At 54.3% G+C, this 25,403-nt stretch overlaps 1 protein-coding gene and 1 long non-coding RNA gene across 6 annotated transcripts in view; one reads left to right on the forward strand and one right to left on the reverse strand.

Moving 5' to 3' along the window:
* Positions 1–2,194: 2,194 nt before the first annotated feature.
* On the reverse strand, positions 2,195–2,926 carry LOC118521205 (uncharacterized). Its single transcript, XR_004910039.2, has 2 exons — positions 2,719–2,926; positions 2,195–2,449 (listed from the first exon to the last, which is right to left on the reverse strand). It is a non-coding gene; the product is annotated as an uncharacterized LOC118521205 (long non-coding RNA).
* Positions 2,920–25,403, forward strand: part of PGS1 (phosphatidylglycerophosphate synthase 1) — a 79,580-nt gene continuing 57,096 nt past the window's right edge. For 4 of the 5 annotated variants that reach the window (XM_078066200.1, XM_078066199.1, XM_036069590.2 and 1 more), the window contains exons 1-7: positions 2,920–3,071; positions 12,842–13,031; positions 16,026–16,103; positions 17,744–17,843; positions 18,954–19,143; positions 19,813–19,991; positions 22,161–22,682. In XM_078066200.1, coding sequence (XP_077922326.1) covers positions 2,938–3,071; positions 12,842–13,031; positions 16,026–16,103; positions 17,744–17,843; positions 18,954–19,143; positions 19,813–19,991; positions 22,161–22,682 — 1,393 coding nt within the window. In that variant the 5' untranslated portion in view covers positions 2,920–2,937. Of the gene's footprint in view, positions 3,072–3,335; positions 3,457–12,841; positions 13,032–16,025; positions 16,104–17,743; positions 17,844–18,953; positions 19,144–19,812; positions 19,992–22,160; positions 22,683–25,403 lie in introns of those variants that run through there. The other variant, XM_078066201.1, reaches the window with a different exon arrangement.

Consider the following 25,403-nt stretch of genomic DNA (forward strand, 5'->3'; position numbering starts at 1 on the left):
GAGCCAGGAGGTGTTTGTAGGGGAAGCACAGAGCTCAGAAGGATGAGAGGAGCTGTGAGCAGATAGAACAACTAAGCAAAGATCCTCAGGCGGCAACGTGTGTTGTGTGTGTGTATGTGTGTGTGTGTGTGCGTGTGCTGGGGGGGGTGGGCTTGAGGGATTGAGAAAAGGCAGGCTGGTGAGGCTGGGCAGTGACCAAGTGGAGGAATGGAGGCAGAGACCCCAAGGCTGGCTTCATCCTGTCCTCGTCCCTAAGCTACGTTCCCTATGAAACAAGAGTGGGCTTCTCCGAAGGAACTGATTGGCGACAGAGTTGCTCATCGCTGGAAGGAGAAGATGGACGGGCACACCTCCCCCTCCTTGCATTTCCCAACAGCCCTGTGGCTGAGAGAGACCCTTGCGCACAAAGTAGGCTCCGGGAGGAGGGGCCTTCCGCTCGCATTGACAAGATTTTCGGTTCGGGTGTGAATCACAGACAGTGAGGCCCGGGCCCTTGGCTCAGGATTTCCTGATGTTTCCTGCCCGGGAGAACAGCCTTGCTATCAGGGGCAGCAGCCCACCACTCCCTGACGTCAACCCTCCTTCCAATGAATGCATTTCCTTTTCCGTTTGGGAAGACCTGGTATCTGTCATCAGTCCCATCAACTCTGCCATTCTAACCCTGGCACCTCCTGTTCGGGAAGGAGCCAGTGAGATTAACCAGAAGGCAGTGGGTGAGGGCAGGAGGGTGGGGTGGGGTGGGGGGCTCAGCAGACGGGCTTTCAAGCCACCGGGGAGTTTCAGGGGGCAAGTGCCTTCTGGTGCGGGGTCATCAAGGTGTGAGTGGAAAGCCCAGCAGCAGTAGTGGTATCTGCCCTAACCGCCGGCCCTCCAAGCCGCTTGGGGCACTCCCACGCCTCCTCTCTGGGCCACCTGTGGCACCTGAGAGTGTCTTACCTCCTCTGCTTGTTCCCACGAACCCGCCCAGATGAGATCTCCTGGTGGAAAGTGTTTATGTTGTCATCGTGTAAGAAAAAAAAAAAAAAAGATTGCTCAATTTCTGAAAACCATTATTTAAAATTTTTGCAACTTCTCAATGTGCACGTCTTGGGGCAAAGTCATGGTTGCCTTGTTTTGGTTGTGCCTTTGACAGTTTCAAAATAGACAGGAAGGCCAGAGGCTCTAGCTGTGTGGCTTCAGAAGCGACTGGGTCATTGCTTGCTGTTTATACGTAATGAAAATACTTACTCGTTTAACTTACCATGCTGTAATAACACCGTGTGTTAGTCTGATTTATTTTATTTTAAAGATTTTATTTATTTATTAGAGAGAGTGTGAGTGGGAGCATGAGCAGGGGTAGGAGCAGAGGGAGAGGGAGAAGCAGACCCCTTGCTGAGCAGGAAGCCCGACGGACAGACGGACAGACCACTTGGGGCTCGATCCAGGGACTCCAGGATTATGACCCCAGCTGAAGGCAGACGCTTAACCGACTGAGCCACCCTGGTGCCCCAGTACAATTTATTTTAGATCAGAAATTCCCAATGGGACAGTACTGTGGTTGTTTGTCTCACTTAATACCTTACCCGGCAATCACCACATAGAAAAAGAAACTGCCAGTTCTTTTCAGGATGGGTAGGATGCTCCTGTGGTCACCACTGAGCATCATGGTGCAGGCATTCAGCAACTTGACTCTGCAACCACCCCGTGTCCCAGGAGCTGTGCAAAAATGGAATCATGCAATGGATGGTCTCATTCTAGTTACTGGAAATTAGGAAATTTGATGATTCACCACTTCTAACTCGGAAGAGTTGAATCAAATTCCACCTTGTGTTTGTAACGCTATCTAAACATAAAGGAAAAATTAAAACAATCTGAAATGCTTGTTGCTTGTAAACTACTTGGAAGTTCTTGAATAGCACCAAATAGACAATGTTAGCATTTTGATGTATTTACTTTCAGTCTGTCTGTACACAATACTCCCTCCAATTTTTAATTTTCCCAATGAGATAAGCTCTATACTACTCTTTGGAAATTTGGATTTTACACTTCATGTCATTAAACATTCTTCTGGGAGGTAATTCTTTTTGGATGCACGGTCTTCCAACATAGTGATGCACCGTTATTTATTTCACATTTCACCAACTTCCCCACTGTTGATTGTTTCCACTTTTTTTTTTTTTGGTTATTGTTAAATATTTTATTTATTTATTTGACAGAGAGAGAGAGAGAGAGAGAGAGAGAGGCACAAGCAGGGGGAGCGGCAGAGGGAGAGGGAGAAGCAGGCCCTTCGCGGAGCAGGGAGCCCGATGCGGGGCTCAATCCCAGGACCATGCGATCGTGACCCGAGTGGAAGGCAGACGCTTCACCGACTGAGCCCCTCAGGCGCCCCTGCTTCCACATTTTTGGTACCACGAACGATGCCAAGATGAACATTGTTGCAGGGTGCGTGTAACTGACTTCCTTGGGATACCTGGGTGAACGTGGAATGCGGAATGTTTTGCATTCCTTGAACCCTCACAACACCCCCCTGGGACAGGACAAGTAGGATGTGACGATCTCCCACCGCTCTACCGGTTCCCAAGTCTCAGTCCGTGTGGGTCAGCCGAGGAACCCCATGTTTCGGATCAGAGTCATTCCACCCCCCCCCCCCCGCCCTCAGGACCCTGCAACGTCTTCCTTTCGAAGATCAGCTACAGGAGGTGCTCCTTTCACCGTACGCTCGTGGGCGGCCCCGCGCACCTGCCCGCGAGCTTCGGTGCTGGTCGTGACCCGTTGGGCGCGAGGCCAGCAGGCTCAGGAGCGCGGAGGTGGGAGGGTGGGACGGAAGAAGCTCAGCCCGCTGCGCCTGCGCCCTGCGCGCCGCCCGCACACCTGCGCCCGCCCCGCCCCCTCCCCGTGTCCGCGAGCGCCGCTGTCAATAAAGTTGTTGCGCGCCGGAAGCGGAAGCGCCGAGTCTCCATGGCGGCGGCGGCGGCGGGCCCGGTGCTCTGGAGGCGGCTGCTGGGCCTGCTGCCTGGCCGCCCGGGGCTGGCCGCGCTCCTCGGGCGCCTGTCCGACCGTCTGGGCAGGAACCGGGACCGCCGGTGCAGGAGGTGAGAGGCGGCCGGGCCTGCCGGGGCGGGGGCGCGGCCGCGGCCCTGCCTCCCCTCCGCGCCGGGAGTGCGCTCACGCGGGGGGCGGGGCGGGAACCGAGCGCGGGCTCGCGGGGGCCCCCGGCGGCGGGCGTTGGAGGGTCTGTGGCGGGAGACGCCGCTTGCGTTCCGAGGGGAGATCTTTTCCTTGGCGGTCCTGGCTGCCGGGTGGCTCGGCCGGGGTGAATCGGCCCGGCGGGGATCGTGTGCGTGTAGCGCTTCGCACATCCTGCGGGAGAGGGCTGTGAAGCAATCCTGAGTCAGGGACTCTCAGGCCGGGGAAGAGGAACCACTCGGAACCCCCTTCACACTTTTCAAAGGGCCTGTGTTCTGGAAAAGTACTGAAGTGCGTTATGTAAGTGGTGGAGGAGGCTTTGAAGCAGTTTGTTCAGGCAGTGGTCTTTCAAAGTCAACATTTGCCAAGAACATGCTGACCTAAGAGGCCTGTTGTTATTGCTAATGTTACAGGGAAAAAAAAAAAAGATTTCTTGTGTGCAAATGGTTTTCTTATCAGAGAGACTCAAGCCTTACACTTGACCCTTTAAAAGAAAAAAAAATCAGATCTTAGACGTGCATCCTTTAGAAGAGTTTGCATTATCTTAGGTTTTATCTGTGCTGCTTGGGTGAGGTAGGACCTCCTGGCTTTCGGGCACAGGTCTGTGGTCCAGTCATGCGTGCTGTTTCTACTTATGGGAAGGAACTTGCTTCATACTGTTACAGTGGGTTACAGTGGATGATTTTCAGCAAAAATTCGACTTTGGTTCAGGGTAACTTTTAGGTGATAGCATCAGTATGGAGCCCTTCAGAAGCTTGCTGGTCAGAATGACTTTAAGTTTCGCACCAGCGAAACCCGGTGGGGGCGGGGGCGGGGCCGGGGAAGAGGCGGCCTCTGCGTTTTCTGTAGTTGGTGCTTAGCCAAGACCTGGCCGTTGCAGTGGGTGGTGAAATCAGATGACTTCTACGTCTTGGCATCAAACCACTGGGAAATTTGGTTTAAGGTTTCAAGAAATGTTCTCTCCTCAAAGATGATGTGTTCAGGCAATTTTGTCATTTCCCTGTATGTGTTTAAACGACAAAAACCACTTCATTGTTGTTTACCATTGGAATTAACTACTAGGGGATGTTGGGGCAATCTCCACAAATTCTTTTGAAAAAGACATTTCTCTTGAGTGTCTTTTTCCGGTGGTGGGGGGAGAGGAGCAGTGTGGCAGTGAGAGTAGCCTAAACTGACTCCCCAAAGTCCTTTTTTGTAAATGGATGCGGTAGGTGTGACACCATATTTCTTTTTGATGAAGCTGAGAGAGAGAGAGAGTTGTATCTCTGGGTCAACAATTAAACCAGAAACTCACTTAAACACAAGTTTTGTGTTTTGTTTTATTTATTTATTTTTAATTTAAATTTAATTAGCCCAACATATAGTACATCATTAGTTTTTGATGTAGTGTTCATTGATTCATTAGTTGCGTATAACACCCGCTGCTCATCACATCACGTGTCCTCCTTAGTGCCCATCATCCATTTACCCCATCCCCCCAGCCACCAAGTTTTGTGTTTTGAAGAAATCTGTGGGCGCCTGGGTGGCTCAGTCAGTTAAACTTCTGCCTTTGGCTCCGGTCATGATTCCAGGGTCCTGGGATTGAGCCCTTGGAGTGTGCTTTTCCCTCTACCCCTCCCTCCCCTGCTCATGTTTTCTCGCTCTCTCAAAAATAAATAAAATCTAGGGCGCCTGGGTGGCTCAGTTGGTTGGGCGACTGCCTTCCGCTCAGGTTATGATCCTGGAGTCCCGGGATCGAGTCCCACATCGGGCTCCCTGCTCAGCAGGGAGTCTGCTTCTCCCTCTGACCCTCCTCCCTCTCATGCTCTCTGTCTCTCATTCTCTCTCACAAATAAATAAAATCTTTAAAAAAAAAAAAAAAATAAATAAATAAATAAATAAAATCTTTATTTATTTATTTATTTATTTTTTTAAAGATTTTATTTATTTATTTGACAGAGAGAGAGATAGCGAGAGCAGGAACACAAGCAGGGGGAGTGGGAGAGGGAGAAGCAGGCTTCCCGCCGAGCAGGGAGCCCGATGTGGGACTCGATCCCAGGACTCTGGGATCATGACCTGAGCCGAAGGCAGACGCTTAACGACTGAGCCACCCAGGCGCCCAAAAATAAATAAAATCTTTAAAAAAAAAAAGAAATTTGTGTTTTATAATCCTTAGAATGGTTTGCTAGGACTGAAGATAAGTGCTCTGACCAGTGCTGTTACAACGCTGTAGCTTTCTGACCCTTTTTTTCCCCCCCTTCCTCTTGCCTTATTCGGTTATTCGGTCTGCACATTTACCCGACTCTGTGGCTTGGTGTTTGGGGTTTCTCTGGTCTGTATGGCCATTCATCCTATATTGGCTGCTGACTTTCGTTTCTCCTCCATTAGTTGTACCTCACAACTCCTTATTCCCTGAATGGTGTGGTTTCTTGTAACTCTGATCGTTGATAATAGTTCTGTGTAGTCATGAGCTTAGACTTTGTCAGATTTTAGTTTGCCAATCTGACTCACCTGTTGGAGTACCTGATGAACACTCGTGGCTAACGAGAGGGGTGGAGAGAGGGTTCTTTCATTGCAGTGGTTTCTTTGTTATAGAGACAGCCACAGTGACAGAAAATGCTACTTAAAATTACTTCCAGTTAGTGATCTAGAAATGCTGTTGTTTTTCTTTTGAGCAGGCATCTGACTCATTATCACTATGGACCTCTGGGCTCAGTCCTTTATTCAGCATGCGTGTGTAGAGACTGCTGTGCTAGGTACCAAGGAAGCAAAGATAAAGACCTCGCCCCATCTTCAAGATGCACAGACCCATAAGCTGACAGTAATAGTAAGGTGAGCTGGAAGGTCATGGCAGCACCTGAGAGGCACAGCAGGAGGTCACAGAAGGCTTCCTGGTGGGGGTGATCTCAGAGCTGTGTTTTGGAGTGTAGGAGTACGCCGGGTAAAGAAGCGGGAGCTGGTGTTCAGGGGAGGGTGGTGAGTGGTGCGGGCTGATGATTGTAGCAGCAAAGGTGGAAGGCAGTTCTGAGGTGCCGCAGGTACTAAGTCATTTCCAGGAGCCGACTGGGGGTACTGAGTAGGGATGGGAGGAAGCAGAGGGAGGAGCCGGGAGCAAGCTTGTCCTCTGGGCTGAGACCCAGGGAGGCAAGCTCTGAGATTGCTTGTTCAGTTTCCTTTGATGGTGGTCTAGGCCTGAGGTGTTGCAGAGTGGAAGGGATTAGAGTCAGCTCTGGTGGGGGAGGTGTAGGGGGACTTGGGTGACTGCATGGATGGAGTCACACATCATTACAACAGGGTTAAGAAAGGACTGGGCTTGGGGGGGTGACGATAAGGTGAGTTTGGGCGTGTTAACTAGGATCCAGGTGCGTCTGAGTGGAGGTGTCCGTGTGCAGCGGACTGACAGATCTGGAGCTCGGGACGGGGAGACAGCACCTTGAGGTGGTGGTTAGGAGTCCTCAGACTCCACGGAATTGACTCGTTTGGAGTAGATGGGACTGAGTGGGAAATGTGTCAGGAGGGCAGGAGTTCCTAATCTTGAGCTTGCCTGCCCTAGACAGACGTATTTTCTTTGTGGCCTCCTTCTCTAAAAAACCCAAACAAACGCTTTTCAGCTTGAGCTATATGTGCAGAAAGGGCTTTATTATTGAAACTCAAGTCCTATTTTCTCTTCGAGGTGTGTGTGTGTGAGTGTGTGTGAGTGAGTCAGTGTGAGGGGGTGAGGGGCTTCTAACTTCCCAGAGTTATTAGAGGGAGACAGACAACCAGAAGACTGTTCTTTCAGTTAGATGTCTGATGTCATAGTGACAGGTCGGCATACTCCAGTTCAGCTTGTTAGTAGTTTCCGCTCTGAGGGACCACCACATTTCCAGAAATTACTTCTTCTTTGAACTTTGTGATGCTTCTTACTTGTTAGAGTTTAGTAGAGCCATTTCTTGGCTTATTTATAGTAGTAGAATGGGTGGGAGGGGGATATTTAGAATCAAAGCATAATTTCTCCCAGTAATTCAAATTTGATCTTGCAGGGATTGGAATAAGATTTACAACAGACAGATTTTTTTTTTTTTTTTTTTTTAAGATTTTATTTATTTTTCAACAGAGAGAGAGAGACAGCGAGAGAGGGAACACAAGCAGGGGGAGTGGGAGAGGGAGAAGCAGGCTTCCCACGGAGCAGGGAGCCTGATGTGGGGCTCGATCCCAGGACCCTGGGATCATGACCTGAGCCGAAGGCAGACGCTTAACAACTGAGCCACCCAGGCGCCCTACAACAGACAGATTTTTAAATTGTAGCTTTATTTTATTTTTTTAAAGATGTTATTTATTTGATAGAGAGTGAGAGTGCGCGCACAGGCAGGGGAGTGGCAGGCAGAGGGAGAAGCAGGCTCCCCGCTGAGCAGGGAGCCCGAGGCGGGACTGGATCGCAGGGTCCTGGGATCATGACCTGAGCCAAAGGCAGATGCTTCACCGACTGAGCCACCCGGCGCCCCAAACTGTAGCTTTATTGAGTTCATATTAACATGAGTATCCCCTGAACACATTGCATCTGGTGATGAATTAGGCTGGGTCAGTCAGTTGTGTGCTCCTAGAGAGATAGCAGCTAGCCTGGGATTAAAGTGTTCTGATAGATAATCCACTTGTAAACATGTGATCTGATTGATGTAAACGACTTCTTTTCAAGGCTGCTGGGAAGTACGGTTGGTCAAAGCCTTTGGATTAGTAGAACATGTGATTGGTTCTCGTCAGGCACTTTGCTTTGCCTGCTGCTTGGGCCACCCGAGGTGTATTGTGGGTTATGTTAGCTTTCTGGCCCCTGGATGTGATCGACTTCCTTTTGGGCAAGTCAAGAGGACAGTCATCTGGTCAGCATGTAGTCAGATGCTGGCAGCCTGGCCTCCCATGCTGGACTTCTTGTGGGAGTTCAGTGGGCCGTTGGTCTTTTGTAACCTACGGGAATTCACACTCACTTCCCTTTCTTGGACTTGGTGTTGCGTTAGTCAGGAAGGGCCGCCTGCTGCCGGGGACGCAGGAAGTATGGTGCCTTCACGTAGTTTGTTGAGCTCTTCTCAGGAAGTGCTGTGACTGTTACTCTTTTCTCCTTAGCTCACTTTCTGACGTTTAAGTTTAGAGTTCATGATTGAGGGGGGAGGGTGGGTTTTTCTTAAAAAGTAGTTTCTGAAAATATTGCAGTCCACAGAACTTAGTTTCTTTTAAGAACTCCTTTTTTCATCGTTTTGTACAGAGTTGGATGGGACCCAAGCCACAGAGCTTGTACCACGAATCTTATCTTATAGTTCCAGAAGAGCTCATGGATTCAGAGCATGACGGAGCCCATAGCGGGGGCCACTTAGTTAATGCCCCGAGTATGGTACTGGACAGAGGGTAGAACTTCCATACTGTCTGTTGAGGATTTTTGCTTCGTGTAGGAAGATGGTCCTCCCACATCACTGTGTTCTTTGTTCAGAGCCCAAGGTGCCCCCTTTTGAAAAGACCCTAAGAGGTTGGCCAGTTTACTTTTTTTTCCCCCACTGGGTGGTGGGTGACACTCTGCGGCCCCTGAGGATCAGACCTGTGTCCTCTGAGGGGGAGAGGCCTTGGAGGGGATGTGTAAAGGTAAAGTGTAGACCTGGGTGTAATTATCTAGTATTTGCCTTTCCATTTCTTCTTCTTCTTCGTCTTTTTTTTTTTTTGTTTTTTTAAGAGAGGGAGGTGGGGGGTGGGAAGACGAAGAGAGAGAGAGGGTCTTAAGCAGGCTCCACACCCAGCACGGAGCCTGACATGGGGCTTGATCTCACCAACCTGAGATCATGACCTGAGCTGAAATCAGGTGTCAGATGCTTAACTGACTGAGCCACCCAGGCGCCCCTGCCTTTCTTTATTGGCATCTCACCACTAGCCACAGAGCTTGGTTGGACCTCCAGGCACATTGTTGCACATCCAGACAAAGGAAAAATGCAAGGTGTGCCAGTATTTTTCCATGGGGCACACGCAGCTTCAAGATGTTTGGTGAAATGGAAAACTCCTATCTCCCCACAAAAAGGAGAAATACCTTCTCTTTCCCCTGAGGCTCCCTGTGTCAATAGCTGTGTTTGGTCGTGTCTCAGTGGCTCTTTTGCTCTGTTTCCAAGTGGCTGACTATTCTGAACTCAAGTCCCACTGCCTTCCCGTGCCTGGCAGGAGGGGTGGGCTGCCCTGTCCCACCAGGACTGCCCTGGGGGTCAGGTAGGCTTTCACTGTCTTCACTTAGTGGTGGACCCCATCCAGGGGCTCAGGGACAAGAGCATCCTTAGTCAAGGCAATTCAGGTGTGGATTTCTCTTAGAGATGGTGGGAAGAAACTTCCCTCCCCTCCGTGCCTCCCTCCCTTCATGCTGCTTGTGCCATGCTAGAGTCACCCTGAAGCCTTCCCATCACCCCATCCGCACAGGTCTCTCCCTGGGTAGAGGAAGGGCCCCAGGCCAGGGGTCTTCAGCACTCAGACCCAGCCTGCTCCCCAGTGTAGGGATTCTGCAGATTCCACGGGAAGCCTTAAATCCTGTGGCTGAACCTCAGAGTCAGGTGTCCCATGGGTGGCTGGAGCCTGCCCTCACAGAGCCCGCTGCTTCCTTTCACCGTTAGAACTGTCGGCCGGGGACCGGTTTGCATCGTTTGCTGTTGCCGCCTCTGCCGCCGGCTTGCCTGAGCGTCCCTAGGCGCTTGCCCTGGCCCTGTTCTCCAAACTTCCATGATATTCCTGAGTCGGCAGAAGCTATTATCTGGTCCCCTGCCCCCCACCACTTCCTCTTCTTTGTAACTAGAAACGGGAGCTGGATGGTCCTAGAAAGATGATTCAGGGGAGTCCAGGTCTAGATGTGGAAATTGTGTGTGTGTGCCGGTTTAGTTCTCTGAATGGCATGTGTGACACGGCTCTGCTTTTTTGGTGAAGTAACCACAGCTCCTCAGATCTCTCGGGGCTTCGGTTCCTGACCTGGGACGTGTGGTTTCTTAGTAAGCCTCCCTGGGGTGAGGGGACTTGCCTGTGCAGGTGGTCGCCCCTGGAGACTGGGGTGACTGTGCGGGGGGGTTGCTGCTAGCAACCTTCTCTGGGAAGATTCCCAGGAGTTAGGTTGTGGAAAGCAGGAACTAACCCCCCAGGGGCTTCTGGCTGAGGCGAAAGGAAAAAAAATGAGCCCCTGAGCGGACTTGGGCTTTTCTGCTTCTGCCCCGGCTGAGGCGCTCCAGTTAGATTTTGAGTGCCACCCGTCCAGGTGTGGTCTCCCCCACGCCCGTGCTGTCACTGGGGGGACCTTCAGAAAACGCTCTGCTCCTTCTCAGAGCGCCTTCCTCTTCAGGTGTCTAAAACTGCTGCTTAGGTTTGGGTCTCCCCCTCCACGACTCCCTGCACCTAATTGGCTTTCAGCTCCTTCTCCTCTCTAGCAAAAATAAACCTGTCAGTACACAGATGAAACAGGAAGCCAACATAAAAAAGCCCTCAACAAATCTTGGACGGAGGCCCTGGTGGAGCATTCCCAGGGAGAGCTGCCTGGCAGGGACGAGGCCTGCCCACGGCCGCCCGGGGCCCTGAGCCCGGCCCGCCGCAGCCTGCCCAGTGCCTCTCCAGGGCAGGCCGGGGCTGACGGTGGGCCCTGGGTCTGTGTGTCCTCTGGACTGGCTGTGGGGACCCTCCTGGGCTTTCCCGTGGATGGCGGTGCTCGCCAGCGCCCACGGCTTAAATTTGCTCAGCCCCCTCCTTGCCTGGAGCAGCCCCTCCGCTCGCCCTGCCTCACCACTCCAGGGAGGGTGTCCTCAGGCCTCCCCGGCCGCTCGGTGCCACCAGCTCCCGTTTCCTGTCACTTGAAGCACACATGCTGCACATTTCGACCTTTAGTTCATGGTGGCATTTTCCTCTTCCGTCATTCTTAGATGGTTTCGGGTGTGTAAGCGTGTGAGGTCGCTAGGTTCGTGGGGGGCCGGGCTGCTCTTCCCTTGTGCCCCCCACAGGACAGAACAGCGCTCATACGATGCCTGGGGTTGCAGCCCGAGCCTCCACTTGCCCTCTCTGGGTCACTGTGTGCCGAGGATGTGTCTCCGCAGCTTCCTTTTGGGGAGCCCATTGGAGTCTCCTGGCCCAGGGGAAGGATGCGGGACTGACGGCGTGGTGGTGGGGGGGTGGGTTTTAGCGGTCGCCCTGGTTCTTTTTCATATGGGCTGAGAGAGGTAAGTGCCGTGAGGCTGGGAGATCCGTTGGTGTGGCGCTGCTGTGGGGTTTTCCACCTCAAATAGACCATGTTTAATTAATGAATATTAGACTTTAAGCCCCCTCTGGGGCTTCAGATTGATAGAGTGTTGTGCAGACTTTCCCATTGTCTCGTGGTTTTCCATTGGACTGAAGGATCTTTCCCTCTCCTCCTGGAAGTTAGCTTTGAGCACAGCAGGAATAAGGCCTACAGTTTGGGAAATCGAGGCAGCAATCCCTAGTTTACGCGTCTTTCATTTGCAAGCTGCTGCTCATCGCCTGGAAGCCAGAGAGCCTTAGCAAGCTGGTCCCCCCGAGTGCCGTCACCCGCTCTCTGAAACAGCGAGAAAGCACAGCTGCTCTGCCCACTCTGCACCGTGGGGCCCCAGGCCAGCCCCTGGCTTCCCGGGATCTAGAGGGCCGCTACCTTCAACCGTTGACTAAAGTTTTCTTGGCAGTGAGTCGGCTGGGACAGACCAGTGGGCTTTCTGGGAAGCACAGCTGTGGGCCATCTGGCGTCTGTGTAGGGACGTTTGTGGGGCCCTGGGAAGATTCTGCGCTTTATCATGAGGCAAGTGAATGAAGTCATCTTCCTGGAATCTGTGACCCTTCAGGCCTTGGGGTGTGCAAGTGCCCTTTCCCCAGAGTCCCTCTTGGAGCTGCAGTAGAAGGGCACGCACTGCAGAGGATTTTCCTGCTGCTGTTTGCTGGAATTGAGAATAGGGCCGGGCTTGTGTGGGGCTCTGGGTGTGTTGCCCCTCCCTGGTCCCCATGGAAAGGGGGGGTGGCAGCCGGCGGGCAGGGACGTGTGGTTCCACGGGCAGGACCTTGGTTGCTGCTGTCTCTGCCTAAGTGGAGTGGAGCCGGCTGCGGGGGCCAAGGGGTGCAGCTTTATGTGGCGTGAGCCCCGAGGACGACGTGTCCAGGGCTGAGGGGGCAATTCTCGCCGCTGCCGAGATGGTCCTCCCTTCCCCCAGGCTCTTCTTCCTCCAGTTCTTCTCTCTACAGCCGAGTATTCAAGAGAAAACTTAGTTATTCTGGGTCCTTCCCTAAATAAAAGCCTCGTTTATCGCCGCAGCCCTGTAGCTCGGGGCCTGGGTCGCAGTGGTCACCCTCATCCCAGACTCGCCCTGGCTGCAGGTGGCCGCCAGTGGCTTTCTGCAGGGGTTTGGTGCGGCAGCCCGGCGTTACCCGTGCGGTGGCTTCCGTGAGTTTACTTGTGGCTGCTCTAGATTTGGGGCTGTCTGGAGCCAACTGCAAGTCGGGGTTTAGCTGTGGGCATTGGCACTTCTCAAGCTGCTCAATTAGTAGGGGCTGAAGGAAAAGCCCTTTTGCAGAGTTTGACTTGGGCTCACTTAAAATGGTCTAGAGAATCTGAAATTGGTTAAAAAAAAAAATTTCCGTTCCCCTCCGTCCCCCCACCGGAGCTGAGAGAGACTTCTGAGGAAGTGTTGGAGAAGTATGACCCTTTGCGTGTCTCTTTAACCAGGTCACCATGGCTGCTCTTGGCTCCTTTGCTGTCCCCGACTGTCCCCCAAGTCACCTCCCCTCCTTGTTGCCTGTGTCCAGAGGGTGTGCACAGGTTCCAGTGGATCCGAAACCTGGTCCCAGAGTTCGGGGTCTCCAGCTCCCACGTCAGGGTGCTTTCTTCCCCGGCGGAGTTTTTTGAGCTCATGAAGGTAAGTTATGTCCACGGGAGAGAGGGATGGACGCTGGAGTTAGAGGCTTGGGGGCCTGAGGCTGGGTGAGTCCTGAGCAGAAGTGCCTTCTGTTCTGGAAGTTTCTGATGGCTGCTCGGCTTCTTGCTGTGGGTTCTTCTCCCTGTTAGGTTTCCAGCCTCACAAATGCTTGAGTTGTGCCGTCATCAGAGGCTCCTTTGCATGGCTAACGTCCCAGGTAGAGTAGCTCAGAGTGGGTGGGCAGTGAGGGGCAGCTCCTAGATTTTGATTCTTATGGACAGATGATTCGTCGGTTCCATCGGAAGGGAGGTTAGTGAGGGCGGGTGGGCGTCCCTGCTAACGATGTCTGGGGAGAAAGGAACCTTATTCTAGTCACGGCACGACACACCCCTGCCCCTGCAAACATCTCCAACATAGCGGTTTCATCTTGGGAGGCGGGGCATATGGGGAATGAAGACCCAGCTGTGACCGGTGGATGAGATTTGATGTGTAGGAAGTGGTTGGAATTCTCTTGTTCGGTGAAGAGGCTTTACGGATCACTGGAAAAGTTGGACACCTGGTTTTAGGCCTTATGATCCCTATTCTTTCCTGTGACTTTGTGTAAAGTTTGTGCCTTCTCTGAGATGCTCACCTTTGCATTTGGGGGGTTGAGCTTTCAATACTCAGGTGTTTGTGGCCCATCTAGTTACTTGAGGTGAAACTGCTAATCGGAATAAGTAATTTGAAGCTGATTAATTTTTTTTTAAAGATTTTATTCATTTATTTGACAGAGAGAGACACAGCGAGAGAGGGAACACAAACAGGGGGAGTGGGAGAGGGAGAAGCAGGCCTCCCGTGGAGCCAGGAGCCTGATGCGGGGCTTGATCCCAGGACCCCGGGATCATGACCTGAGCTGAAGGCAGCCGCTCAACCAACTGAGCCACCCAGGCGCCCCAGCTGATTAATTTTTTAAAAAATATTTTTATTTATTTATTTGACAGAGACACAGCGAGAGAGGGAACACAAGCAGGGAGAGTGGGAGAGGGAGAAGCAGGCTTCCCGCTGAGCAGGGAGCCCAATACGGGGCTCGATCCCATGGCCCTGGGATCATGACCTGAGCAGAAGGCAGACGCTTAACCGACCGAGCCACCCAGGCGCCCCGAAGCTGATTAATTTTTGTTAACATGAACTCTCTGGGTTCAAATTAGCAATGATGTTTGAATTAAGGTATGATGAGGTCAGACAGGCAGAATGGTAGTAGATAATAGGAAATACACGTAGAGATTAGTTTTTCTGCAGAATGGACTGTACTTGATTCGAATACATGTACATTCTCCTTTTGCCCTGTTGTTCTGTAGATCCACACTTAGCTTAATTTCTGACTGGCTCTTTCCAGAATGCATTCTGCATGTGCGTGTTTGTGTCTGTCTGTTTACGTGTTCTCCCCACTTCCCTGCACTGCTCATCTGTCCTGTGCATCTTTTTTGTGGAGAACTGATGTTAAGGTGGTTTGCTCTTTGCTCCTACTTGGTTCTCTGTTTGGCTTGTAGAAACAGGTTTTGCAGAGGCAGTTCTTTGTGTTCTAGTCAACTCCGGGTGCAGGACTGGCTGAGTCTCTGCGTGGCCATCCCCGTCTGCGCACCTGCCTGGGTGGGGCCGTGGAGGCAGGAAGGGCCCCAGGGTTTGGCCCAGCAGGCTGGGAGGAAGCCCTTCTCTCTTGCCCTTTGAACTGAGCCCCGGGCAGATTCTGACGCAGGGATTGCGCTGAGTGGGATGTGTGTCTTCCCCGGGCCCACAGAGCAGCCTTGTTCCCTGAGAGGGGAGTGCAGCCTGCCGTCTGCCTGGCCTGCGAGCCCTCGCTGCAGTGCCTGAGCCGAGGTGCCTCTTCCCAGAGTCCCTGTTCCCTCTGTGTAATGGCGTTCCCTGCAGGCATCCGCTTCCCAAATAACCAAACAGAGGAGACGGTGGACTTGGGACATTCTCTCGTGCTTTCCTGGTCTGCAGGCCTTGTGCCAGCGTGTTGGTGTGTTTCTGTGGTCGGGGCGCCCCTCCTGTGCCGGCCGTGTGGGCTGTGGGTGCCGCATCCCTCCTGGGTCAGAAAGCAGGCGTGTGCCCTGCTTCCTGCCTCCCTCCTCCCGCGAGGCCTGGCCCTCCTGCCTCTCCTTCCAGAGCGTGACCTTTGGCATGCAGCCCATCTTTCTATGTCTGTCACCCCCCTGGGGCAGGATGCTTCGAGCTCCGGAGGGGTCTGTCGTTCCCCACGCTGGAGCAGGTCTAGAGAGAGCACTCTGCCTGTTGGGACTGAGGTGACAGTCATCTTTGAGTGCTGGTCTGTTCTGTCCTTGTGCCTGGGGACCCTTCTGCGTTTCAGAGGAAATACGTGCCCGCTCATTGGGAAACCCAGCCGCGTAGGTGCGGACGGGGGCAGAGTGTCCTGCACGTTGGCTCTCACACTCCCCTCCTCTGCTCTGACCTCAGGGACCGCGCTCTTGTGCCCTGCACGTGCCCCACGTGACACCCCCAGGTGGTTTGCACCCGGGGCAGCGACTGCGTCCATCCCGGCAGTGCGCTGTGGACATGGTGTCAGGTCGCTGTCACACGGCCTTCATTCTTTCAATGGCTGAGTCGTGTCTCGAACAGTTAGGTCGTGTCTTTCAGGGGGAGTGTTTTTTTTTTTTTTAAGATTTTTTTTTTTTTTTAACTTGATAGAGACACAGCAAGAGAGGGAACACAAGCAGGGGGAGTGGGAGAGGGAGAAGCAGGCTTCCCGCGGAGCAGGGAGCCCGACGCGGGGCTCTATCCCAGCAGCCTGGGATCATGACCTGAGCCGAAGGCAGATGTTTAACTGAGTCACCCAGGCGCCCCAGGGGGAGTATTTTAAATTAGGATCGTGGGTCCTTATTTGGGCGGTTACCATCAGCTTCAGATACCAGAAGTTGGGCCCGGAGCGTTACTTGTTAGGTTTCCTCAGTGAGCTGTGGAAGCCATGACTGTGACTCGTTTTTCCTCTTTCAGGGCCAGATCAAGGTGGCCAAGAGACGCGTGGTGATGGCGTCGCTCTACCTGGGGACGGGTCCTTTGGAACAGGAACTGGTAAGGTTTGAGGTGGGGTGGTCCCCACGGCAGCAGTGAATCGCCCTGCACCCCCGGCCGCACGGCGCCGTAGAGTTGGGGTCGAGCTGCCTTGTCTTGGCCCTCGCCTCACAGCCGCTGCTGGGGGGCCCCGTCAGGAGGGCCAGTGAGGGGTGCGCGGGGGCGGGGGGCGCTCATCCTCGCTCTCACGTCCTCCCCACCCTGCACCGGGGTTCCGAGGCTGCTGTGTCTGCCGGTCTAGGGCTCAGCAAACTACGGCCCGCTGCCTGTTTTTTGTATGGTCTGGGGATTAAGAATGGTTTTTTCGTTTTCAAATGACTGGAAAACAAAAGGAGGAGAATATTTGTGATCCAGGAAAAGCCTGTGAAATTCAAATTTCCGTGTCCATAAATAAAGCTTTATTGGAACACAGCCGTGCTTGCTCCCGAGCGTATGGTCTGCATCTGCGCTCTCGCTGCAGCGGCAGAACCGAGTAGTTGTGACAGAGACCCTCTGGCCCCCAAGGCCCAGGGTGTTTGCTGCCTGGCCCTTCGCAGAAAAGATTTTCTGACCCTGTATTAGACAAACGAACCGAAGCGCAGGTCGGGCTGGGGTCAGGTAGGTCTGTGGCCTGTCTGCTCCCCCTGGGCTTGGTGTCACACCACACTTGTCGCCTGTCGTGAGATGGGCAGGGTGGGAAGGAGCAGACACCGCCAGTTTGCTCAGGGCGAGCTTCGTGTGGCATGGGTCCAGCGCATGCTCTGGTGCGCGGGCGCCGTCTCTAGGCTGACTTAACGTGAGTGTGGGCGAGACTCTTGGGGTGGCTTTCCACTCTGAGGCTGTGAAGTGGGCTTGAGTGTTTCTTGGGTTCCTCCTTGTCTGGACATCCACAGGTAGGAGCTAAGAAATGCCAGGGATTGGGTGCAGAGAATGGTGGGAAGGGGGGTCAGCAGAAGCACGTCTGTCCTCTCCTCTCCCTCCCTGGCAGGGAGGTCTCCCTCTGTCTTCAGGACATGCTTTTAGCTGCAAGCTTGGGAAGCCTGTTTGTTCTTCTGGGAGAAGAATGTCATGTCCAGCTCATGGAGAGTGGCCAGTGGGCAGGTTGTGTCTTGGATTCATTGGTTCAGCAAATATTTACCGTGTGCTGTCCATGTGTAGGCACTGTTTGCTCTGTGGCTGTGGGGATTGTCTGTTGAAACGTGAGAGAGCTCGTGTCTTAGAGAGCCTTTCCAAGAGTGGCAAGGTCCAGACTGCTTGGGTATCATGTCTCTGACCCACAGACCCTCTCTTCCTGAGAGGCCCGGCTGGACGAGGGTGCCAGGTGGCACCTTCTGGTTACTGTCACTGGTCTCAGAAGAAGTCTCATGGTGTTGACTCTTGAGCGCTCATGGTCCATGTGTGTGTTCCAAGAGGATGTGCGGGGGGGCGTGGGGGGCGTTACCTGGCAAGTTGATCCTTTTTTTTTTTTTTAAAGTAGGCTCCACACCCAGCGTGGAGCTCAATGTGGGGCTTGAACTCACAACCCTGAGATCAAGACCTGAGCTGACAACCAAGCCGACAACTGACTAAGCCACCCAGGTGCCCCTTAATCCGTTCTTTTAATACATAATCATCTTTTTCAGTCTTATACTTCTGTTTTTTTGGGGTTCTTTCCTTGATAGGTAGATTGCCTGGAAAGCACTCTGGAAAAGTCACTCCAAGCCAAGTTCCCTTCAGACCTCAAGGTGTCCATCCTCTTGGACTTCACACGGGGCTCAAGAGGTGGGTCTGGTGCACTCCCTGCCTCTGACGTTTCCTTTTTCAGAGCCCTTGTTCAGGAGTACGCCCCCCCCGCCCCCCCAGCAAAGGCAAGGATGTTTGAAGATAGCCCCCAGACTGCCTGGGTTGTCCAGCAGCATTCCTTCTGTAGCAGGTGACTGGAAGCTCAAGAAAAACCAACTTGGGCAAAAAAGAGGCAGTTTTCAACTCCCAAGACTGACCTGCTTTGGGTGGGTCATGATCTGGGGGTTTGGCTGGTCACCAGGACCCATCTGCTGGCCCTCCCTTTTTTTTTTTTTAATTTCTGTGGTTTTATTTTTTATTTTTTATTTTTTTTTTTAAAGATTTTATTTATTTATTTGACAGAGAGATATAGCGACAGAGGGAACACAAGCAGGGGGAGTGGGAGAGGGAGAAACAGGCTTCCTGCTGAGCAGGGAGCCCGATGCGGGGCTCGATTCCAGGACCTGGGATCATGACCTGAGCTAAAGGCAGACGCCTAATGACTGAGCCACCCAGGCACCCCTGGCCCTCCTTCCTTTGGGCTGGCTTTATTCTCAGACTCCATGTGGTGGCCTCTGGAAGCCCCAGGCCCATCTGGCCATGACATTTTGTCCATCGGAAGAGAGTCTGCTTCCCGAGGGTCAGACCGAAGCTCCTGAGTGGCCTGCCATGGGCCATGCACTGGGGCTCTGCGTGTGCTGACTGGCCCAGTCCAGGCCTGGGTGCCCTCCTGTGGAGCTGGGGTGTGAGTTTAGGGAGGGTAGAGCCATCATTACCCAGAGTAGGAACGCCAAGAGTGGAGTGGGGTGGTACCCCTAGGAGGAGGTGGGGTATGGTTCCCAGGAGAGGAGGGCGAATGGGTGCTGGGTGCTAAAATGGCAGATGTCTGCTGCCCCGACCGCCCCAGTCTTGTTCTGAGACATGTTGGTGTCCAGAGCAGAATTTGGTCTGAGGTCCTCCGGCTCGCCATGGTGCCAGGGGTTCTGGCTGATTTGGATGGGCAACGCAGGCAAATGTGGGCCCATGGTAGGCGGTTCCTCCCCGGCAGGCACAGTATCTTTTCTGGTGTGAATCGCCGGTCCTTTTTCTTTTGCTCACCCCTGTATTTAGGTAGGAAGAACTCCCGCACAATGCTGCTCCCGCTGTTACAGAGGTTTCCAGAACAGGTCCGCGTCTCTCTCTTCCACACGCCTAACCTCCGTGGGCTTCTCCGGCTCCTGATCCCTGAGCGCTTTAATGAGACGATCGGCCTGCAGCACATTAAAGTGTACCTCTTTGACAACAACGTCATCTTGAGCGGGTGAGTTTGCTGCCTTCCATCAAGGGCTTTCCCTTAATATCGTCCAGGGTGGAGGTTAGTGGAACACAGAGAAGGAACGTGGTCATACGTTTCTAGTCTAGTTGTCATACTGCCTCACTGTCTTCTGGTGGCTCCAGCTGTGGCCACCGGAAGCCCACCCGGGGTGCTCAGAAGGGAGCCCTGGCTTCTTGAGCACTTCTTGGATGCTAGCCACTCCTCTGTGCCTGGGTGTGCTGTCACAGGTCGTCCTCGTGGGGACCCATGTAGTGTTTTCCTCACTTAGTGTGCAAGAGACTAGAGAGGACGAATGACTTTCTTAGGCAGAGCCAGGAACACGGAAGAAACAAACCACAGAGCCACCATGACAGTCCGGGTCCTTTTGATTCTGAAACTTGGGCCCTGGTGATGAGCCCCAGGGGTAGTTGGCTTTATGAGTGTCATTCTTCTCCCAGCTGATTGTTGCCTCAGGGGCGGGGCTCTGTGGCTCCCTCCTTTGTGTCACCTCATGCCACTCGTGCCTTGTCTTGTGTGAGTGGCCACGCTCAGGGTCTGCTGCCGCCGTGGGGTCCTGACCCGTGTCTGTCGCCGCCCTGCTCCCGCTTGTTCCTGGGCATCCGCTGTCGCACCCTCTCCAGCCTGAGTCCTCACCCGCCTCTTTCCTCCCTGCAGCGCGAACCTGAGCGACTCCTACTTCACCAACCGCCAGGACCGCTACGTGTTCTTGCAGGACTGCCCCGAGATCGCGGACTTCTTCACGGAGCTGGTGGACGCAGTGGGGGACGTGTCCCTGCAGTTGCAGGGGGATGACACAGTGCAGGTGGTGGAGGGGATGGTGCACCCTTACAAAGGTACGGTCCCGGGCTCTGCTGCCCTCCCGAGCTTGTGGGTAGGGGTGAGGGCTGAGGGGCGCGCACCTCTAGGAGCCTTGCTGCGGGCTGGCGAGACTTGGGTGGCAGAGCCTCATTCTGCTTTTGTTTCTGAGGCCAGACAGAGGTGACTCACTGGCCACCAGTCATGCTCTGTGGGTCCAGGGAAGGTGGGAGTGTGGGCTTCGGCCTGGGCCTGGGGGAGGGAGCCAGGGGCCTGCCCTACACTTACAGGAAGTAGCCTGCTGACTGACTGCCCTCCCCAGGGCCACTTCCCCAGGGGGGAGCACCGAGGCTCTGTGGCTCTCAGCTCCACTGAGGTCTGTGGCCTCCTGCCTGGAAAGTGAAATGGGAGAGCCCTCAGCTCTGCTCCCTGGAAACAGGGAAACCCTGGCAGCTAGTGTTCCTGGGGGCATTTGCATTCCTGTGATTCCTGTGGTTTCCTGGTGGCCTTTGGGAAGGCCTGCTGCTGAATTTGCAGTAGTGTCAGCAATGTGGGGAGGGGTAGACCCTGACCTTATAAGGAGAAGAGCCCCTGTGCTGGGCGCCAGGGGAGCCCTAGCCCTGGAGCCGGTATGTGATCGGGGTGCCTGCCCTGCCTGCTGCCAGCCTGGATCCTCAGTTGTTATTATGATATTTTGAATTTTTATCAATAAAAAATTTGTGGAAATTTGTTTTCTCTCATTATGTGAGTGCCTATGTATTTTCCTCAGTTTTGTCCTTTGGCTCGCAAAGCCTGAAATACTTAATATCTGGCCCATGCAGGAAACACTGGCCAACCGCTGGTCTAACTTTACAGGCCAGGCATGAATGTCCAGAGAAGTAGGCCCCACGTTCTGGGAAGGATGGGTCAACATGCTCAGGGGGCAGGTAGGGGTGCCTGGGCAGGCGCAGGTGTCCTCAGGGGACCAGGGCAACTCAGAAGGAGCGAACAGATGCAGGGGACACTCGTGACACTCGGAAAGACAGCCTGAGACATGGTGGGGCCGGTGGCTGCCTCTTCCCCCCGTGGGTGCTGCTGTCAGGGAGGGAGGGTTCGCACAGGCCATCCCTTCTCCGTGTTCCGGAGCCCACCCCCAGAGGCCCTCACGTGTGGCCCTGTCCCCAGCTGTGAGTGCGTGAGTGCGTCCTGTCCTGTTCCTCTGATTCTGGCTCAGCCTTCCCCGAGGCTGGCTGTTTGCTCAGCTTCCCGGAGGGCCAGCTCTGGGCAGCCTGGACATTCTCTGTTCTCCCATCATTGTCACTCTGTGAACTTTGCTCTTTGCCTGCTCCCCGCTCACACTGTGCTTTTGGTTTTATCCTCACTTCTCAGGTTGGATGCCTGCTTGTTAGTGTTCAGGGTTGTCGTCTGCTGATAGCATTTATGGTCATTTCTTGTCCGTTCAGTGTGTCTGGACAGCTGCCTGTCTCCAGTGGTCATTTCTCGTCCGTCAGTGTGTCTGGACAGCTACCTGTCCCCAGTGTCTTGTGTAGACATGCAGGGTCCCAGCCTGCCTGTCCATGTGCTGCACCTTGGGGGCCCCGCTCCCACTGTCCCACCATGTGGCGCTTGCTCAGCCCACAGTTGTGCCCATGCTTTGCGGCTCACGCTCACATGTACCTTTATTGTTAAACCTCGCTGAAGTACACGCTGAACACCACCCATAGGCGTGCAGTTCACATGCGTGTGCCTCGTGGGCTGGCTCCTGGAAGCGCCCTCCGGTCCCCTCTCAGGCCCTGAATCCCAAGGTTCCACTCCCTTGATTTCTGTCGCCCTCAAGTAGTCTGGCCTGTTTTTGAACTTTATGGGGGGTGCCTAGCTGGTTCAGTTGGATTCATGGTAGAGCAAGTGACTCTTGATCTTGGGGTCGTGACCCACATTGGGTGTGGAGATGACTTAAAAAAAAATCTTTTAAAAAATGAACTTTTTATAAGTGGAACTGGTAGAGGCCTTTTCCCGTTCCCTGGCGCAGGCTTTTCGTGGCCTTTCCTTGGATGTTGATATCCACGGAGGAGCCTGGCTTGGAGCCTGGGGCCAGTGCTCCATTGAAGCATGTCCGTAGATGGTCAGGGTATCTGCACTTGCCTGTCTGTTGCCATGTCCCCGTGCAGGCAAGAGTCCAGAGCCTTCACTTTTCCTCCTTCACCCTTCCCTCCCGTGTGTCCCTACAGGTGACCGGGCTGCATACTGCAGGGCGGCCAACAAGAGGGTGATGGATGTGATCAACTCGGCCAGGGCCCGCCAGCAAGTGCTGCACGCCCAGACTTTCCATGGCGACTCCCTCTTGACTCAGGAGGACGCAGCAGCTGCCGGGGACCGGAGGCCAGCCCCCGATACCTGGATTTACCCATTGATCCAGATGAAGCCTTTTGAGATCCAGATTGACGAGATCGTCACGGAGACCCTGTTGACAGAGGCTGAGCGAGGAGCCAAGGTCTATCTCACCACCGGCTACTTCAACCTGACGCAGGCCTACATGGACCTGGTCTTAGGCACTCGGGCCGAGTACCAGATCTTGCTGGCCTCCCCGGAGGTGAACGGCTTCTTTGGAGCCAAGGGGGTGGCGGGGGCCATCCCGGCTGCGTACGTGCACATCGAGCGACAGTTCTTCAGTGAGGTGTGCAGCCTGGGGCAGCAGGAGCGGGTCCAGCTGCAGGAGTACTGGCGGCGGGGCTGGACGTTCCACGCCAAAGGTATGCAGTGAGTGCCGGGCCCTCCTCCCCTCTCGTCCTCCCGGCAGCCGTGTGCACGTGCCACCTCCTATCTGAGTTTCAGTTGTGCACAGTTCTCCCTCTCGTGCTCCCAGAACTTAACACAGGTGATGTGGGTGGCCGTTTCAGGAAGTGCGCACGGAACTTCTTGGGGGGCGGGGGGGGTGGGGGGTGGGGGTGGAGAGGCCCGTGCTGTCGCCTTCCCTGGTCGGCGGTCTCTCCTGCATCGGCTGGGCCCTTCTCAGGGACAGAGGATGTGTTGGGGATGAATTATTTGGTATTAAACAGTCTGGTTTTTCAGTCTTTCCCTCCCCACTGTGGCTCTTTTTCCTCTTTGTGAATCCTCAGCTTTTTTTCCATAGCTGAGGAAGTCGAGGCCACGTCCTTTCCATTCTGAGCCGTGCGGCGCTGCCCATACATGGGTCATGGTCTGAACTGCATGTGGATTACGATCCCCACAGGCATCAGTGCATTCCTGGGGCAGCCCACGCGTGCCATAATCCCAGGGCCGCGGTCTGAGACGGCGATAAATGGGTTTAAAACCTTGTGCTGAGCAGAGGGATTATCCCTGCTGCTGCTCGCTGTTTTGAGGGCACCTGCCTGTGGGGCGGAGTCACTCCTGATGCTCCAGGGGCCACACAACCGAGCTGCTTAGTCCTGTGGCTGAAGAAAAGTGACCGACGCAGAGAGCCTCTGGCCACGGGTGACATGTGTGGTTTTTCTGGCTTCTCTTTGGTGGTCAGAGGCTGTTTTGCTCCTGGGCTGGTCCTGGAGTCTTGCAGAAGGGCTGATGGAGGAGGGGGTGGTGTTCTCTCGGTCTCTGGTCTCTGCCTGGGAGTCCAGCCTGCAGACGGCCACAGCCACTTGTCTGCGTTGTTTAGATCTGAGGTCATTTTGGGATCATTGCCTGGGTGGAAGTCTTTTTTTTCTTACATCGGTGGTTTTCACCTGGGGATACGTTAAAAGAAATATTAAAGCCCAGACTGCCCTCCTCAGTCTCTTGAATCCAGCTCTCTGGGGACAAATCCAATGCGGTATTTTTTTTCAAACAAAACAATACAACTCCCCAGGAGTTTCTGAGGCCTTAAGAATCACTGATAGAGCTTCTGGCCTCCTGGGTGGTTCCCACTTCCTGCTGGGAGGCCCACTGCCTGGGCAGGTGGCCTCGTTGGGTGTGGGAAGTGGACTACCTCATTGTGCTGTCGGGCTGAGCCAGGCAGGTGGTCAGATGCCTCAGGGCTGGCAGGGCTAACCAGGGAGGAGGTGTGGAAAGTATTTTAGGGTTGGTTTTGTTCCTTATTGAGAACAGCGAAGGTGCCTGGGCACGCGGTATTGAAGACTGAGCTGAAAGGTGGGGGAAGCTTTGTTCTTTGGAGGGGACATGTGTTTAGGGAGCAGTGCAGGGGACGCCTAGATAGCGCTCCCTCCTCGTCTGTCCTGGGGCACTTGGAGCCCCCCAGCTCAGCCTGGCCTGACGGTTCTGACTGGGCCGTGGGTTATTTCCCTGAAGCGGCAGTACTCATCAGTGAGCAGTGACCCCCCCCCCCCCATTTACTGTCGAAACAGAAACACCCAACCGGCTCTTCCAGTGGGGCTCGCCTGTTCCCGGATGGGCGTGCTTCTGCCCCGCCCCAGGTGGGGCCTTGCACTTTGGGAGCACTGGGTTAGTGGGGAAGGCCAGGAATTCCAGGGCACGTGTGCCTGCGTGTGTGTGTGTGTATGAGTGTGTGTGAGAGAGAGGGAATGGGGGATGTGGTACATGAGCAGGGGGGCCAGGAGTCAGAGGTCAGAGGTCGGTCAGTGCTGAAGTCAGGGTCCTTTCCTGTGATTGAGATCGATAGTTGGGGGGGGGTCCTTAAGTCGGCCCCCTTTTCTGGTTCATTCCTGGATGCTCATTTCCCCCAAAGCAGCCTAGGAGAGGAGCAGGCAGCCCAGGTGGAGGCTGGGGTGGGTGGTTGGGTTCACTGGCTGGCTGCTCTCTGCAGGGCCTGTGCTGGGTACACGTGGTGTGTCGGTTTATTCCTGCTGCGGGCTGAGCACCCGCTACCCGAGCCTTACCCACACTCCTGCAGGACAGGCCTGGCTCATCTCGGCTCCCGGTGCTCCCATAAGCCCTGGGTGAGGAGAGTGAGCCGGGGTCCCATGTTCGCAGCGTCCACATCCTTGTGGCTCTAACAGCGCCGCCCCCCCCACCCCCGTCAGTCAGGGAGGGACTTGGTGTTGAACCTGATGGTGGCCCCATGGGTGAAGTGACGCAGGAACACTTGGCGTGGGCCCTGCCCGCGGGCAGCCAGCACGCTTGGCAGGAGGCATCCTCCTCATGGAAGCGACCACACCGGGCAGCCAGTGCCAGTGGATAGCAGCTCAGCCTGATGGCAGGAGGTTCCAAGGACTAGGGTGTGTCCTTCAGTCCTTCCCGGCTCATCAAGGATGGGGGCATATCAAGCGGTGGTTCAGATGCCTCGTTGGAAGGACCTTGTGGGAGGTGACTCCTGTGGAGGCAGTGATTCTTCTGTTTGGTGGGCTCCTGAGTAGAGGCACGTCTCACCGGTGTGCTTTGCTGATGCCTTAGCCGACTTGAGTATTTGTCATTTTAATGCTGCTTCGAAGTACCAGAGAAACCTTCCACTATTTAAAGGCATGTACTCGAGAGACTTTTGCAACGTGGTCTGTTAAGTTTTCGTGGGGTGGGCGCTGGAACAC

The sequence above is a fragment of the Halichoerus grypus genome, chromosome 2 (genome assembly GCF_964656455.1).
Source record: "Halichoerus grypus chromosome 2, mHalGry1.hap1.1, whole genome shotgun sequence".
NCBI lineage: Eukaryota > Metazoa > Chordata > Mammalia > Carnivora > Phocidae > Halichoerus > Halichoerus grypus.